At 40.6% G+C, this 16,924-nt stretch overlaps 1 protein-coding gene across 1 annotated transcript in view; it reads right to left on the bottom strand.

Moving 5' to 3' along the window:
• The window catches only part of ARMH4 (armadillo like helical domain containing 4), a 98,590-nt gene extending 82,502 nt beyond the window's left edge, over positions 1 to 16,088 (bottom strand). The window contains exons 1-3 of the mRNA XM_054567507.1: positions 15,968 to 16,088; positions 6,124 to 7,552; positions 1,107 to 1,361 (exon numbers count right to left, since the gene is read on the bottom strand). Coding sequence (XP_054423482.1) covers positions 1,107 to 1,361; positions 6,124 to 7,495 — 1,627 coding nt within the window. The 5' untranslated portion in view covers positions 7,496 to 7,552; positions 15,968 to 16,088. The remainder of the gene's footprint in view (positions 1 to 1,106; positions 1,362 to 6,123; positions 7,553 to 15,967) is intronic.
• Between the last annotated feature and the right edge of the window lie 836 nt (positions 16,089 to 16,924).

The following is a 16,924-nucleotide window of genomic DNA, read 5'->3' as shown; positions in this document are numbered from 1 at the left end:
ACCGCTAGGAGAGACTGGATTGAATGAATAAACTGATATATTTTCATAATGGAGTATTAAAAGCAGTCACAACAAAAGAGCTGGAGTAAGTAAATCTTAGCCATAGACTATTAACTAAAAAAAGAGTAAGTCCCAAAAAAGGTTATCTACAGGACAATAGCATTTTTATAAAGTTAAAAAACAACTAAGATTTTTAAATGTATAATTTTAGGAGTAAATATAGATGCAATAAAACTAAAAGAAAAGGAAGGCAAGGGAATGACGAGCACCAGATTCAGGAGGTTAACAGTCAGAGGAGGAAGGGGTTGAGATGGGAAGGGTCATGGGGCTCCAGGTAGGCTATTGATGAGGCTCTTGGGGTGTTTTGGGGGGAGCAGGATTAGAAGGTATTTATTACATTGGTAAAAATAACTTAGTTAATAAATAAAAGCAAGCTTTACTTAGATCAATGATGAAACAAACACATGAGATCCAAAAATAATTAGGTAATAATTTTGTAATTATTAAAAGTTACAAAAGTTAAAAGTTATTGGCAATAGTTTTGTCATTCCGATGATCACCCAGCGTTGAAGACTTCACTATCTATAAGATATCAGAGCATCTGAGGGCTTCCTATATAGGAAGCAATTTGTATATATTAAACACTTAAAATAACCTGTAAGACAGATAGGCATTATTTAGAGATGAAAAAACAAGGCTTGGAGACATTGAGAAATTTCCTTGCGGCCGCAGTACTAGTGAGAGCCAAAGCTGAGATTCAAACCCCTGTCCTTGCTCTCTTCTCCTCCCCCCCTGGCTCCTAGCGGCCAGAGCTCTCCGACTAGGACAGAGGTCTCAGAAGTTGAGGCCTGGCCTTCTCTGGCCCCTGAGATGAGCCACCAGGAGATTCTTCTTAGGCACTAACCTCTCGTTCTTTGAGGCTGAGTGACATCTCTCCAAATAAGCTCACCTACCTTTCCTGTTCGCTCTCCAGGTGAGGGGGGTGTGTGCACCCTGGTGACAGGGCCACCTGCCTGGCTCATTCTGTTGCTTCTCAACTCACAGAAAAGATCCACCCTCCTTCCCCACCCCCCGTAACACCGAGTCCAATTCCCGCCCTTACAGACCTTCCATAGTGGGAGTAACTTCGAAAGACGGAGATGCAGCTGTAGTTGAAACTGTAGTGACCAGAGTCTCCCATCGTCTTGACAGCAGAGTGACACCAGGAGCATCGGACGAGGCAGAGGGGGGCTCTTCACCTTCCCCTGGCTCGCCGTTTTCTCTGGTAACTTGGAGGCTAGAAACCTGAGGCTCTTGTGTCACCAGTGATAAAGTGGCTTCCGTTTCTTGAGCAGCCATCGTCATCTCTTGAGTGATGGTGTCTTAAAAAAAGGGAAACACTATTTTAAAATAAATCAAATTCCTATACTTCAAAAGTCACTATGTAATTGATAAATTGAAAGAAAAATCAGATAGCTATTTCAAGGAATGGGAAGGCAAAGGGATCACTTAGAAACAAAATGCCAGTAAAGAAATGTCCTCAGTGTTGCTGCTTTCAGGAGTAATAAATCAACCTCAGCCAGAGATTAAGAAGCTAATATAAAATAAACAGAAGAGTAAATCTAAACAAAATAGGAAGATCAACAGCTGAGCTCTCTTTAATGAATATCAACATAATCAGTTTGTTAAGAAACAAATTATACAGAGCTAAGTTACAAGCAGAAATTTTCATTGACATTTTTAAAAGTTAGCATTTTGAATTAAAGGGATAATAATTCCAATGACTAATATTTTCAGAGTTTCCACTACAGGCCAAACACACAAAAAGCTATGTACATGGTGGATATTATCTTATTTTCTTCTCCCATATGTAATAAGGGGAGATTAGTACGAATACCACTCGTGGAAGCCGTACATCACAGTGGTCAAGAACGCAGGTTCAAGAGCTGATTTGCCTGGGTCTGAATTCTGACTCAGACACCTATTAGCTGTGTGACCGTGAACAAATTACTTAACATCTTTGGGACTTGGGTTTCCTTAGCTAGAAAATTGAAATAATAGTATCTTTCTCACAGAGTTGGTACAAAGATTAAACTACATATCACAAGTGACACTCTTGGAACATGCCTGGTACTTAGTAAGTATTAATAAATACCAGCTATTGTTACCTGTTTTACAAACAACTTAGGTTTAAAGGAGCCTACATAAGTTTACATAGCCAGTGCTCATAACCACTGTGCTAACTATGCTTGTTAATGGATGAATGGTTAAGGAAGTTGTGATATATGTACACACACAATGGAAGATTCTTCAGCCATGAGAAAGAACAACTTGCCATTGCTCCAGGAACAATCTGTAGAAGATTTGCATTTGTTTTTGGATCACACAAGAGAATGAAACAGACCTATGGGAAAATGTATGTATCCAAGGTCCCTTTCTTTACCTTATAATTGCTTCAAATAAATTATTAAAAAATACTTTTAAGGGTCAATATTTGCCCCCCTTTTAGGGAGGAACTATGCTGCAAATTTTAAATACTGAGCCACTATTAACATTTAATTTCTAGAAGACCCTATTATCTTTCTTTTTTTAAACACTAATTCTAGATCCATAGCATATTTGCAAGCCCAGTAAGTCATACAATGAAAAAAATAATATTCTAAGAACAGCTGAAAAGGTTTTCTTTAAGTTTTTATAAATGACACGATGGTACTTCTTATGTTTGTATGTTTTTCAATATAAACAAATCCTTTCCTTGGTCCCCATTCAGTTTGGACTATTTTTTCTTTTGAACTGAAGAGATTTTTACATTCGATGGATGGATAGACCTGGTAAAGGATAATATGAGTTACAGTAAGGTCTTACACAGGCTTCCTATTTGCACTTTGTACTGTTGTTTAAGTTTTGCTTTCTTTTTTCTTTCTCCAATGAGATTATAAATCTCTTGAGAGTCAGGATTCATTGTCCTTTTTATATCTCCACACCTAGAACAATGTTCTGCCATAAAGAGATAATAATGTATAGTTTTACCATTTTAAACGGTAAGCATTCCTTATGTTGCCCTAATTTTTGAAAGCATAATGAACACTTTTGAGAATATGTAAAAATAAATGGCATCTATGGTCATAGTTTCATGAAATAGCAAGGAATATCAAAATGACACAGTGCTTTGAATAAGTAACTGCTGTTAGAGAAGAGGGAGAACCAGAAACAGTAAAGGGAATTTTTGAAATAACATTAACAATTTCTGCACATTTCTCATCCTTTCTACTTCCTGTAGAGATAAAATATGGTAATTATTATAGATTACTTTTAAAACCTTGTTCTCAACTGAATTAGCAAGCTGAATCAGAAGACTGATAATCTCCTCTGGCTGGTGTGGCTCACCAGCCTGCAAACCAAAAAGATCGCTGATTTGATTCCCAGTCAGGGAACATGCTTGGGTTGTGGGCTGGGTCCACAGTTTGGGATGTGTGAGTGGCAACTGATCAATGTTTCTCTCCCTTTAGTCCTCCCCTCCCCTCTCTCTAAAAATAAATAAATAAAATATTTTAGAAGACCTGATAATCTAAGGACACTCATTTGTTGATAATACCCCAAACACGAAGAAACCATTGCATATCCTGAAGTAGTCCCTAGGACTTAAAAATGATTGACATTTGAGTTGCTTACTTCTGAAAAATACTTATAACCATGAGAAAATGGGTAGAAAGCTTTTTGGCTATGCTACTGTTGTCAATAATCTTACTTTTTGCATTCTTTTTAACTCTATGGCACAAAAAAATGAAAGTGAAAGGAATTCTTTGACTATTCCTCTCTCTACAAAGAACATGTAGAAGCTGTTTAATTAATTTGGACAATGCAGGCAGTGAAATTGGATACTTCTAGTCTAGAAGGTTCTCTACCTTCATTTACTCATCCACTGCATCAGTTTTTATTGAGCACCTACTAGGCACAAGATATGGTGCTACGTTATTCAAATAAAAGGAAGTTGCTTGTTAAAAGACTAGTTAAGTGAAGCAACTAAAACTAAGTAAGGAGCATATTCAATAATCAAAATAATCATCAGACAAATACCAAAATCATTTTACTTTCTAGATTGTATTAATAGAAGCTAAGGTAAGTCAAGTATGTAAGAATCATGGATTTAATTGTGCAATGAATAATTTGGAACTATGTGACTTAATGTTCCAGGAACATCTTAGATGTTACAGAGTAATGAAGTAAACTTCTTTTTCTGTCAGGTCTAATATCTTCATGGTCATGTGAACCCAACTCTCTTCATGAAACTTAAAAACCAACTTACAAAAAATTTTCTGGAAGCTTCTATGAAAACTTACATTATACCAGGTCTTTCAGTCCTTAAAACATGAATTGGACATGTTAACTTCAATCTTTTATCATTTTAATTCAATCCCAATAACACTTTATAAAACATATTACTAATTTGATGTCTTTCCATTAATTAATCTACTTAGCAGAAGTAACAAGCTGTGCATATCCCAAAACAATTCAGAATGAGCATATGCACATTACACTAAGCCTTTTCTTCCGCAGGCTGTCATCTAACCAGCCACACATAAAAAAAGAAAAATATTACCCATCAGCAACAAATGTAAGGCTCATAAGCTCATAACATTCACAGATGTAAAGGCCAAGAGGAAGTATAAATTGCAGAATGAAGACAGCAGAGATTCATCTGCATTGGTTTCCCCCCTCTCATTTCTAGATGAACTTCTCTTTGGTAAAAAAAAAAAAGTCAAAAAACTTATACGGTTAACACTATGAGATAAGTATTTACCTAAAGCTTTTTGGTAAGAAATATCAGGGATAGGAGTACCTTTTATGACCATATGTAAATAAGAACGCTACATTGTTTATTATGCCACTTAAACATATGGCTAATGTATGTATGTGTACATTTTCATAATAAATGTTTGAAAAATATTTGTATCAGAGTTTCTAAGCACTGTTGACATCTTGGCTCAGAGAATCTTTGTTGTGGGAAGGCTGTCCTGTGCATTGCGGCATGTGCAGCAGCATCCTTGGCCTCTGCCCACTGGGTGCCCGCAGTAGCCCCCCTCTGATGTGACAACCGGAAAGGTCTCCAAACTTGGCCAAATGATGAGGTGGAGGGAAACAAATTGTTCCCAGTTAAATGCCACTGGTCTAGATGCAGGAATTATATTTGGATGTAATTTTTTATTTAAAAATGTGTATTTTATTAGTTTACTTTTGCTTTTCATTAAAGCTTAGTTAATTTATTTTTTTGAACAGAGACCCAAAGTAATTTTAATGCAAATAACAAAAGGAGTTAGTCTGTCTCCATCTATAAGCTCCTCAATGAAAGAATTACAGTACTTTATAAAAATGTCCTTAAAATCCACACAATATAGTTCCTTCAAATACAGTGGTTATCAGTAATATATTTGGTTCTAATATTTGCTTCTTGGGTGTCTCAGCTAATTTTCTTTGTCGTGGTTGTTCTCAGATAACTGATAATAAACATTGAGTGAGGGCTGGTTCTGCCTGCAGGGAAGAAGATCAGATATTTTATCCCTCCTGCCATCACCTCTTTCTCACCTCCCCATTGAATGTCGCACCTCAGAGGAAAGGCAGCGCTCGTGTTTCACGAAACCTTGGCATCGCAGGTGGATGTGGGCACTGAATACCACATAGTTGTGGCAACCAGCCAGGAAAATACATGGGGTCACTTCAGATTCTCACAAACCCCTGAAGGTTTAGGGAAGGCAATTCATGCATTGCTTGGGGATTAGGATTCCTAGATTTCCAGTTCTGAGGATTGTTTGTTTCCGTTGTTGCCACCAGGAAACTATAAAAAAAAAACCCAACTGGGTAGGAAGCTTGGGGCACTTTAGACCCCCCTTCCTCCAGAGGCCCACGGAGCGTCCTGTGAAGCCAGGGTGAGTCACGCTCGCACGCACCGCATGGGCATGGCAGTTTCCCTCCAAGGCGGGAGGTAGCATAGATAAGTTTTTCATAAATTGCCACTTTTAAAAAACAAAACAATACCTAAAACCCGTACAATATTATATGTCAATTATATTTCCATTTTTAAAAATAATAAAACCAAATTACAGCATTCCAAATTAAATAAAGCTTGCTTTTGTTTCTTTCTTTTACCTTTAAATGTATTTCTCAGGGGCTGATAAGCCTCAGACTCATATTCTGAGATGGAAACGGTGGTCTCTAAGAAAAACACAGCACTGTTTTCCTTGGTGGATTCCATGAAGTCTGCAGTATTTTGAAACGAGTTTACAACAGGGGCTTTCGTAGCTTCCATGGGACTTGTGGGAGTAAAGGAAATTTGATCGGTGAAGGCAGATGCTCTCGCGTCCCCATGTGCTCTTAGCAGGGCTGTCCCCGTGTGTGTTTCCCCTCCAGGCAGCCCAAGACCCACATGCGCAGCTTCTGTCAGAGGTCCAGCCCCTTCCATTCCTTCCATGCTATAACCGGTTACTTGGGCTGTCGGAGACGTTTCCATTCTCAGCTGAGTCTCTGTATTGTCTCCAAGCTTTGGGGTCGTTATCTGGCTTACACTCTCTAATTTGGTGTCATCCCACTCATCGCTGAAAGCAGAGGCAGCTGGAACAGCTGTGCTGACACTCACTGTGACTGCTGGGGCTCCCAGCAGGCTGTCAGTTTCCGGCTCAACACTCAGGCTGTACTCGGAGATTGCAAGCCCGCGCTGGGTGGCAGTAGCCTGGGTATTATCAGCTGTCATCTGCAAAGGCTTCTCCCTATCAGGCAGGAGGCTTCCAGGCTCTGTGTCTGCTATGGGCTCAGCACCAGGAAAAGAAGTTGTCCTAGGATCTGTGTCTGCTTCAAATTTCTCAGTCCTTGGATCAGTGGTTAGTATTTTGTTAGTATTCACATAGGACGAGGATGAATGTCCCAGACTAATGATTCCCTGACTTTCAGTTGTAAACAATTGATTATCGACATACTTCAAAAAACCTTGTGTTGTTTCTGTGGTCCCTTCTCCAAGGGGCTGAATGTTGGTACTACTAAACGGTTCCTCCTTATCAACACTCCGAGAAGCAGTGGCCGTGAAAGAACTGGTTATCACAGCCTTGGAAAGGAGGCTTTCAGGAGACATTCTCTCGGGCTGGCTGGAACCGAACACTTCTTCTACTGCTCGGACCACTGGCTCAGTAGTAGTGTCAGTACGAAGGCTATTAGGCTGCATGAGCCCTGCTTCCACAGAATGGGTTTCTTTGTTGATGGGGAATACTTTACTTAATGGCATTGCTGATGGTCCCGCTAACACTATCACTGGGTCTTCGGAGACCACTGGTTGGGAAGTGCCCTCAGAAGTAATGGAGTTATTTTCTAGGTCATCCACGTTTATCCTCTCAGACTGCATTCTTTTTTCATTAACATATGTTGTCTCCCTTCTTTCCATTTTGGGGAAGGCCAAACATTGTGTGGCAAAGTTGAGAAGTAGGAGGCTACAGAAAGCCAGACAAATGTGCAATGCAATTGGTCTTCTCATAGTGGAAGAGAAATGTGCATATAAAATGGCAGAGCTGACAATGGCAGTAATTGAGTCCTGCAGAAAAACAAAGCACATCAAACTATCATATAAATATATTTTGTAAATAAGTCCTCTTTGAATTAAACCATACGTAAAATAATCTCCTTGACTTCATGCTCAGAGATGGTACATAAGAGAGAACTGTTCTATTTCTTTGTACCTTTGAGACATAGATAACCCAGTTCATTTTTCCCTGCTGAATTCTGCAGCTGATTTAACTTGATGCTCTCTAGACAACGGCACACATAGTTCAAGTACTCACTTCATCGTTTCTTAAATACTTACTTGAAATAAACTACCCTTAAAGTCACATTTGCAATATTCTCCCCAAATTCCTCTATTAATCATGTAGTCAAATGATGCCAGAAATGGCCAGGACAACATTTACTTACATTACATTCGAAGAACCTTTTAAGTACATTTTATTTTTTTAAGTATATTTTAAAACTATTAAGGGTCATCATAAAATACTAAATACCAGTTATATTCAAAACTTTTTAAAAATATCTAAATTATTTTCAATTAAATTGTCTTTAAAATGCTTAAGTTATTTCTTTTCTCTGCATCAAATATAAATATAAGTGAAACCTTCAAGTTCACAATGTAAGGATTAGAAAAGGTAAAAGAATTAAGGTATTTATTAAAAGAAAAAATAAGAGAATCAAAACACATTTTATATTAGCAGTCTTTACTGAATACACATTATTGTAATAATAGGACTCATTGTATTTTTTTAAAAACTGCTTACACTCTCATCACTACTAAAACTATATCAAAACTGATAATTTTACCCAAAACTTAAGGGTTTTAGTTCTTTTTATCTATTTAGCTAAGTAAGGCCCTATCTTTTCCCATCATCAGAAATTTCTCAAATTCAGAAGGTTTACTAGAAAATTAAACCTAGGAAGGAAAATTCTAAAATAAAAAAAAAAAAAAACATATCTTTATAAAAGTTACACCTTTCCTTTCTTTCATGTCTCATCATTAAACTATCTGGTTTAAGCATGTGATGTACACACATAAAATGTAAAAATTTACATTTTCATAAGGCCTTTTCCCCTTAAGGTGTTCAAAACTTTCAGATTATTATTTCATCTAGTCTTACAGATTCTTTTGAGATAGAGTAAACGTCAAGAACTTAGTACTAGGTGGCTGCTGAGAAAAATAAAAGGCTGAATTTTTCTACACGAGGAAAGAGGAATCCATGAATTCAGAGCTGAGGCGCCTTGCTGAACTCCCAGCACCACATGAATGAATCATCTTTGAAGCAGATCATCCAGCCCCACTCAAGCCTTCAGATGACCACCGCCCCAGCTGACATCTTGACTACAGCTTCTTAAGAGACCTTGAGCCAGAACCACCCAGTTAAGCTATTCCCAAATTCCTATTGCACAGAAATAGGATGAAATAATAAACATTTATTGCCACCAAGTTTGGAGGTGATTTGTTACATAAAAAGCTTGACTCCATAGTACTTTGGGAGAATACAGAAATGGGCTGATGTCATGAGGTTTCATAGTGCCAAGCGCAGAAAAACAGCAGCACATCAGGGGCCATAGGTTTGGCAGCAAAAGAACATCACAGCCAGAGGTGATTATAAGAAATATAAGCCACTGCCCAGCCCCTGCTAAGAATCCTCAGAGATCGTGAAAGAGATGTTAGATTTTCCCATATGTAGAATGAAGGTTTGAACCAAATTTATTTAAATATTATATTACATACAGGTAGCTAGCATTGTTTTAAAAGGAGAGAATATGGGGAATATATTTGACAAAGAGGGAATTGCATGAACCAAGGCATGTCAACATTCTGGACATTAGTTATCATTATATGATAAGCCAAAAAGCATCCTATTTCATAGCCACGTACCAGATTTGGTAACAGTAGTTGGCCTGTTGCCTCTATGAGAGCAGTAAAGCATGAAAGCATGAGTGTTCATAGTTGATGATATTACATGTTCAGATTTCTGCAGACAAGTTGAACTATGAAACCCTATACAGTGGAAAATATATAAAAGCTACAGAACTCCGGTTCATTTCCGATCTGTTCTGAGAGCTGCCCTTTACTGAACAAATATTTTTTCCCAGAAGATGGAGGGTGTGGCCTAAAAGCTTAACCTACAAGATCCTATGCTTCCGGATAAAAACCTGGAAAAAAGAATAGGCTATCATGGTGGTAGTCAAGTTCAGGGGGTCACGGACTGGCATCAGAAAAATGATTCCTGAAGTCATGGGATATAAAGTACAGCATAGGGTATATAGTAGGCAAAGGATATATATGCATGACCCATGGACATGGGCAACGGTGTGGGGATGGCCTGAGGGAGTGGGGCAGGGGGTGAAGGGAAGCAAAGGGGGAAAAAGTGGGACAATTGTGATAACATAAACAATGAAATATAATTTAAAGTTTAAAAAATCATTCCTGACTCCTAGCTTTACTGTTGTTAAAACGCTGCATGACACTGGGCAAATGGCTTCGATTTCTCCTTTGACAATATGAGGAGTTAAAATAATCTTTGAAATCCCTTCTTCCTCCACGATTCCATTTTCACATTTTACCTATATGATATAAAGTACAATATTTTCATATTCCCACAATTTTGCCATCAAGCAGGCAAGGCGCCCAAATGATTGAACAAATGTTTCACATTTTATTTAATATATTCTGGAGGCATGTGGACTAAGAGGAGAATTTTATGATCAAATCAGGTTGGGGACTGGGGGGACACAAACAATAAAGATTTAATATGACCTCAATTGCTTTTCCAAACAGAGTTTTCCTTCAAGGTTTTATTTTCACCTAGATCTTGAGCTTTAGGATATTTGCGTGAAAGGAATTCTGCCATTGCTTTGAAAGACTTTCCTTCTGTAATTAAGTGCCGACCACCTGCTTTCTAAATCCAATTACGCCAGAAAAAGTGGGGGTGAACTGCTGGCCTATTCTAAGTCTGTGTATTGCAGCCATATGCTCCTTCTCTCCACTTTTCAAAATGATGTCTGAACTTCAAAAGAAGCAAAAAAAGACAGCCGGTAATGGCAGCAGGACATGTTTGCAACTCAGGTAAATTGGACGATGACCTTCAAGTTCCAGTTCTTTCTCAATCTTTCAAGGCACAGTCCAGGTTCACAAAGCCACTCCCACGAGCTTGGTGTCCCACCAGGGGGAGTTGCATGACATTAGAGAAAAAATAAGACAGACTGTTGTCAATCCAATGACAGTATTTCTAAACTTAAATAACCATCCTCTCCCTGGCAAGTGCCTGGCACAGAGGAAATGCTCAGCAAATATTGGCTGAACAAACAGATGAATGTCTATAGCTCACTTTGCTGCAGGAGGAAGAGGGAGCGGGAGATTTCACTACTTATTAGAATTCTGTGTCTCAAGTATATTCAATTAACTCAAGCATAAAAATATTTAATAAACAAACAGAAGAAGATTCCTCTAACTTTTCCTTCACACTGTGACTTTGGATGTTGCTTTCCCTTCACTATATCCAGATAAATTAATTCAGATAAATAAACTAACAAAATTGCTGAGAGTGGATATTAGCTTCTAATCACTTAAAAAGCATCTGTTTCAGAGCAAGTCAGTCTCACTCGGTCTATTGTTCTGTATCAAGGTCTCCTAATGGCTCAGCAGTCCTCTAACAATTGACTACATTTCTTTCACCAGTGGGCAGATAAGCTGTCCTGTCAAGCGTTATCTTTGACAATCTTAAATAGATACAGTCCAGAATCTGTTTCTTTGTCAAGTCTAGGCATAGTCATGTTTCAAAGACAAATGAAAGACAACATAAATAAATAAATAAATAAATAAATAAAGCCTTAGCCATCTTGTTAGACTTAATAATCAGCTTTTTAAAACACTTGGTCACTACTTTTCCAACTAAAATGTATACTACCATTATTCGGTGTATTACCCAAATACACACATAAAAGAGGACCAGCATGTTAAAACATCCTTTGCAGGGACAAAGCTACTTTTTTCAAAGCAAATTGGGATCCAGGTATAATATATGAGGAACATGAGCGTTACCCTAAGAGTACTCAACACACAGGAGGGCTGTAGAGTTTTTCCCCCGCAAAAAGACTAGTGACAATCTGCTTGATATTTTTTTCCCCTTGGGATAAACACAAAAACCATAAGTAGCTAGTATGGGGCGTCAGGTAGAAAGCTGCCTAATCTTAGATTTTCATTGTCGGTTGGAAGTTACGTGGATGCCACCGGAATGAAATATACTATCTTCTTCACCTGCAGGTGGTATCATCTTGAACTCCTCTCTGCTTTACATATTAGCTTCACAACTGCTGTGGATTCTTTCCTCATAATATCACTTGGAATTATCCCTTCCTTTCACCTCATTGAATTGTTATTATTTCAATTGCCTTTTTATTGATGATCTTTTTCAGACTCTCTCCCCTCCAATTCATTTTATACAATCCGGATGGTTTATTCTTAAGAATAAAAATGACAATAATCAATTTTTAAAAGGACTACCATTTGGGGAATCCTAGGTGCCAAGTGTTGTAAGTGCCTTATGTAAGTTATCTTATTTAACCCTAACAGTGACCTAATGACATTGGTACTACCATTATCTTCATTTCTTTGTTAGATGAGAAAATTACAGGCTTATAGAGGATAATTAACTTGCCTATAGGATCGTGTCTGTTTTTCAACTTGTGAATTCCATAAGACTTCAAGTTCCCTGCCTTTGCCACTGCAACCCTCCATTTTCCCCAAACACATAATTTAGTGCTCCCGAACACACACGTGCCAAACTCTGTATCTGTAATGTGACCCCACAGCACTAGTGCCCAGTACAGACACCACTGCCAGCTGGGTATATTGCCCTCTCCTGTGCCCTACTCATTTCAGGTTCCAAGTTCAGGCACCTCATGACACTGCACTAGTCAGAACTCCCTCCCTCTTCCCCACCCTAAGTATCCCTGCCCTAGGTATCCAAACCCTGGCCCCCCAGGTCTCGTCCTATTTACCAACTGCTGTCACAAAATTGCCTCGCCCATTCTCTTCCTGCCCTTCTCCCAGCTTCTCTTGCACAAATAATCATGTCTGTAAGTCTGGTCACCTCAAATAAGGTTATGTTCTACGCACACAAACACTGATCTTTTAGCTTCCTCTATTTGCCATATAAATGCTAATAGTGGTAGGCACATAGAGGAGGTGTTCAATAAATATTTGCTGGCGTGAAGTGAATATAAATAACATTTAAGAATATGAAAAAGAATGTGCAGACTCTCCACTTTATGTTGTAATATTTCTATGACATTTCATGGTCTATCAATGTCTAATTGCATGTTTTGTTCATCACATAACCAGTTTTGGCTACTTAGTCAATGTATCACTTTAATGACACTAATAACTTCTATATTCTCATTTCTGCTGTATTTTAGGTTTTCAGCATTTATTCATTTTAAAAAATAGATCAGCAATAACAAGTGACAAGTCTCAGAGCTTCAGGTTGACTTGCTTCCCCGTTACCATCTCACCTTTAAAAATCCAATTAGTGATTCGGTGATTGAGGAAGGGAAAAGGAAACTCCCTTCTTTGTCTGTATCTTTATAATCTTTCCTTTTTGTGTTTTTCCTGATCCTCAATGATTAATTTGTCACTGTCCTATTTTTTCTTGTTTTAATCGTGAAGGCCCTCGCTGCCAATGCTATTTCATTTGTCTAGGGCTGAGCTCATCAAGACTCAGACCCTATTAGCCCAACTGTGGCACACATCATTAAGGTACCCCATTTCTGATTCACTGTGCTGTTGACAACTCTTAGTGGCCTGATATATTGGCTTTAAGATCATCTAGCCCCAGTCATTTTTCACTATAAAGTAAGTAGCTGGGATGACAGATGATCCTTTCAGCAGCGTGCTAGACCACAGAGGAAGGAGGGAGAATAGAGTGACCACAAAGAAAAGCATGGTCCCCAGGGAGGAAAGCGGCATCAGTGCTGACAGGGAAGAGAGTAAGTAGGCTGGGTGAAGACGGTTACACTGGCAACTATAATACCTGCCCTGGGTTTTCCCATCCCTGCAGACCACAGCTAAGTGCTTCATATGGCGCCTACGGCTTTAGTCTCTACAATTTAGCACTGTAGACAAATGAAGATGTCTGTGCTTATCACACCTGGCGCATCATCCTATCCCTAGTAAAAGAAGCCAGACTTGAAGATTTAAACATTGGTTTGAAGTTCCGGCTCTACTTTGGGCAAAATCACTGAAACTCAGTTTCCTCATTGCAAAATGGAGATTATAATGATAATTCTGTTTTCTTGAAAAGGTGAAAGAGAAACTAAAAGGTGACAATAGACAGGAAAATGGTTTGAAGGAAAAGTTTTCAGTAACATACAATTTAAGACATCACGGTGATTCTGACATGCATTCCTCTCAAACTACAGAAATGTGAGCAATCTGAAGCATCCATAACATCCTTTTTTTCCCCTAGCTATTTCCACAGAGCCGCCCCTTCCAGCTTCTCATGTAGACAAAGTGACCGGGGAATCATCCTCAGGTAGGCATTTCAAGGAATAATCATAATACCTAACACTTCAGGCTGAAACTTGAATCAGACAATTTTCTTATAATCATGAAGCGAACACAATAGGGAAAAACAGGATTGACCACAGATCTTAAATAGGGAATGAGTTTTTATTTTATAGAGCTTAAACACAGGTTTCCTTGGAACAGCCAGCTTCTCTGTTGTGAGACTAAACAAAATTCAGTGGACAAAAATATAATTCCATACACAATTTTTCAGGCAAACATCTGCTAATAATCAGTGAAGTACACCTGTAGTTAAAGAGTGGAAACAGGTAAGCACATCTTCCTCCTTTTGATTTTATACTTTTATTAAGCACCAGACCATATCTGTAATACCATAGCAAGATATCAAAAAGTTTAGCATGGAACGCCAGAATACAATGGTAAGAAGCTTCCTATGAAAAGAGAGATAAATCCACATCTCCCTAATTAACTCTGTCTCTGTAGCTACATCAGACTCCCCAAGACTTGGGACGTTTGTGAATAAATGCAATCAATATCAAGTCTGCTGCATAAGCTCTTGGTTCATTCTTTTGACAAATATAATAACTCTACCTTATTCATAAAAGTAAGTCTACTCTTAGATCTCTACTGTGTGTAAAAGTAAGTAGCAATGTTCTGATCCTGCGAAACTTCACCCCGGTTTTGAGTTTCTTTCAATTAAAAGCTCCAGTGGGGTTCTGAGGGCAAGTGAGCAAGTCAGTTTGTGACTCTGTAGGCTCTTGGCTTAAATGAAACTCCTTGGAGCCCAGCAGCATCACGTGTGATCGGGGAAGTACACAAAAAGGAGGGGGAGGCACACACATTTGGGCCACACATTTTGCTTCCTATAGAAGAAATCGTTCAGAGCTCTAAGGATGGTTTTGTGAACCACTTCCTTTCCCCCTTAAGTTTCAAACTAAAACTTCAAAACAATGAAGCCAGATACTCTAACGCAGCCTCTCTCCTCTCCTCCACAACAGTTCTGTCCTGAAATGAGGTGCCAAGATCCTAGCAGATTCTTGGGATCAGCTTGGGAAGGCAGATTTCTCATCTTTAAGAACTCCTACTTTTAACAGTTTTTGGCTGCTTCCTCACCAGCCAGGACTCTCTCCATGTTCAGAATCTACACAGGTCAGGGTCTGTCATTGATCAGGACGCACATGAGACATTTGGGCACCTCCAGACAGCACCTCGCAACGACCATTCTAGAGTCTCAGGCAGAGCCTGACCTCCGCGCCTAACCCGCAGGCCCTCCTTCCATTTAAGTGACCTTTCCAAGGAGCATCCTCATGCCGCGTCCTGGGGAACCAGCCAGAGTCTGAGTAAAGAGGTTCAGTGACATCTCTGCGCCAGGCACTCAACTGTTTCTTTTCTGCAAAGTAACAACACATTTCGGTGGCCACCGCAGCCTTCATTCGCACCTCAGCTGCTAGGCACTGTTTGGCATAGGGGACATTCCGATCGATGCTTTGAAAGGAGCAAAACGCAGTCTTCGGGAACTTCTCTATCACCGCTGTGGGATTGGGAGGGGAGAGCGAGAAGAAAGAAAAGCCCACACAAAAGCAGCTAGCCCTGCAAGCTCCGCCAGCACAAAGGCCCGCTCGCTGGTGCGGAGCCCGGAGGCTGGGCTAGAGAGAGGAGTGCGGCGAGTCCTCTGAGGCCTGCGCACCGCGCCCAGGGCACCCGGGGCAGCCCCCGTTCACCCGGCGCCGGGCGCCGCGTTCCGACTGGGGCGCAGGGCGCACGCCTGGCGCGCCCCTGACTGCCGCGCTCCCCCGACTGCACAGCTCCCGGGTCGATCCCGCACCGCCCGGAGCTCCGGCTCCCTCTCTACCCCGGCCCCGGGTTTGCAGCCGCGGCAGTCCGCGTGGCCGGAGCCGGGCCCGTCCTCACCTGTGCGCCTTCAGCAGAGCAGCGCCTGGAGAGCAGCTGCGCCCGCGCTCAGCATCCCCGCGGCGGCCCCTGCAGCGGTGGCGGCCCGCTCCACAGTCTGGGATGCCAGGGGGAGGGCGCTTCGCTTTGTTGCTTATTCATGAGGCCGAGGTTACGGTTGGGGATTGGACGGTCGATGTGCCCGCCCCGGCTCTGCTGCCACTGACACCCGATGCTGTCGCCCCACGCCCCTTGTCTCCGACTTCCCCGCCAGTGCTCTAGCACTAAGGACCGAGTCGCGGGGGCGGGTCCTGCTCTGGACCCTGCGCCTGAGACCCTTCCCGAGACCCCTTTGCCTGCTGCCCTTCTTTGAAGCCTGGGCTTCTACGACAGTTTTCCCTCAGTGTCTACGAAGAAGAAGCAAAGCTCAGTTTTCGTTACAAGACCACGAGTTTCTCCGGTCCTCGGTTAGGGCAAGGGGCGCGAGTCGGAGGCTAAAGGACGTCACTTGTGGACATTGTGCGGTGTAGCATGCCCCTGAAGAGGACGCTGTGCAGTAGCCCTGCACAAAGTGTTCCTTCTCAATCACCCAGAAAAGTTGAAAATAGGTGCTAATAAGAAGTAGGGTTTATTGAACCCTTTTCTCCTGGCAGGCACTATACTAGGTGCTTGCTTCGCTCATTACTTGCTTAATCTACCCAATAACTCTGAAAGGTAGATTTTGGTAATTCCCATTTATCAGGGGAGAAAATTGAGACTGAAGGCTGTGTGATTTGCCCAAGGTCTTGCGGCTAATGTCTCGACAGATTGTTCATGACCTCCCTTCTTAGTCTCTTAAGGACTGTTTTCCTTTCCTATTACTCCTAATTGTAGGTAAAATGGGGTGTCAGTAACCTAGTGGCCCATTCCTGAACAAGTCGCGCAGCACTTTATATTGCAAACCACTTTCCACATACTTTATCTCTCGTTCTTAATTAC

Source organism: Pteronotus mesoamericanus, unplaced genomic scaffold, assembly GCF_021234165.1.
Source record: "Pteronotus mesoamericanus isolate MK-2021 breed Mesoamerican mustached bat unplaced genomic scaffold, CSHL_Meso_final contig_182, whole genome shotgun sequence".
NCBI lineage: Eukaryota > Metazoa > Chordata > Mammalia > Chiroptera > Mormoopidae > Pteronotus > Pteronotus mesoamericanus.
This window is presented reverse-complemented; position numbering and strand designations above follow the sequence as displayed.